At 38.9% G+C, this 773-nt stretch overlaps 1 protein-coding gene across 1 annotated transcript; it reads left to right on the top strand.

Annotated features, from left to right (window-relative positions):
* Positions 1-131: 131 nt before the first annotated feature.
* Positions 132-773, top strand: psmg4 (proteasome (prosome, macropain) assembly chaperone 4; the record flags this gene model as incomplete). Its single annotated transcript, XM_013999666.1, is given in 2 exon segments — positions 132-557; positions 719-773. Coding segments are annotated over 2 exon segments (313 nt in total), but the record flags the coding sequence as incomplete, so codon positions are not given.

The raw sequence follows: 773 nt of genomic DNA on the forward strand, positions 1-773 counted from the left end.
AAAAAACATGTTTTTTTGTTTTGTTTTGTTTTACTGTGGAGAGTTACATCAACAAAGTTACCACTCGATTTTTACTGTCTTTTCTCGGATCCATTGGCTCATCAGAAATCATCAGAAATCATCAGAAATCGATTGCTTTAGCCTGCCAGTTTGTTCTAAACCGAAAGCAGTGGTTTTACAGCGAGATTTGGGATGTCTTTTCATGAATCTAGATTTAAAAACAAAGTATAAAAGAAATGCAAAATGGGACAGACTGTAATTACTCTGTATTTTATTTTATGAAACATTAGTTTTGGTCAATGTTCTTTGGACCGGAAGTAGCCGTTATTCAACTATCGCGAGATTTGGGTGATCTCGTCAGAACAGAACCGGAATTAAAAATGAACGGAACGCCGAACGGGACCGAGTTTGAAGGCATCAAAGTCCACAATTTCTCCGAAAAGATCCTGGAGCAGGTGGTCCACTTCCACGTGATGAAGCTCAGCGGTGGGTTCTTCCTGTGGGTCGGTTCTGCTCCGGTTCTGTCCAACCTGGCGGTGTCTATGAACAGCAGATTCGTGAGTAAATCAGCTAAAATCAACCTGCTGACGTCCGTAAAAACCGTTTTAATGAACGAAACTTAAGAGATGTTGTTTGTTACATGAATGTCAAAACAAATACATAATTTAAATAAAATAAAAGTTTAAAAGTTTCTTCTTTAACTTGTTTTTGTCTCCAGGATTCGATGCCTTTATCTTCATTAGTTCTGGGGGATCCGTCCGACACAGCTGCTA

Source organism: Austrofundulus limnaeus, unplaced genomic scaffold (assembly GCF_001266775.1).
Source record: "Austrofundulus limnaeus strain Quisiro unplaced genomic scaffold, Austrofundulus_limnaeus-1.0 Scaffold2401, whole genome shotgun sequence".
Lineage (NCBI taxonomy): Eukaryota > Metazoa > Chordata > Actinopteri > Cyprinodontiformes > Rivulidae > Austrofundulus > Austrofundulus limnaeus.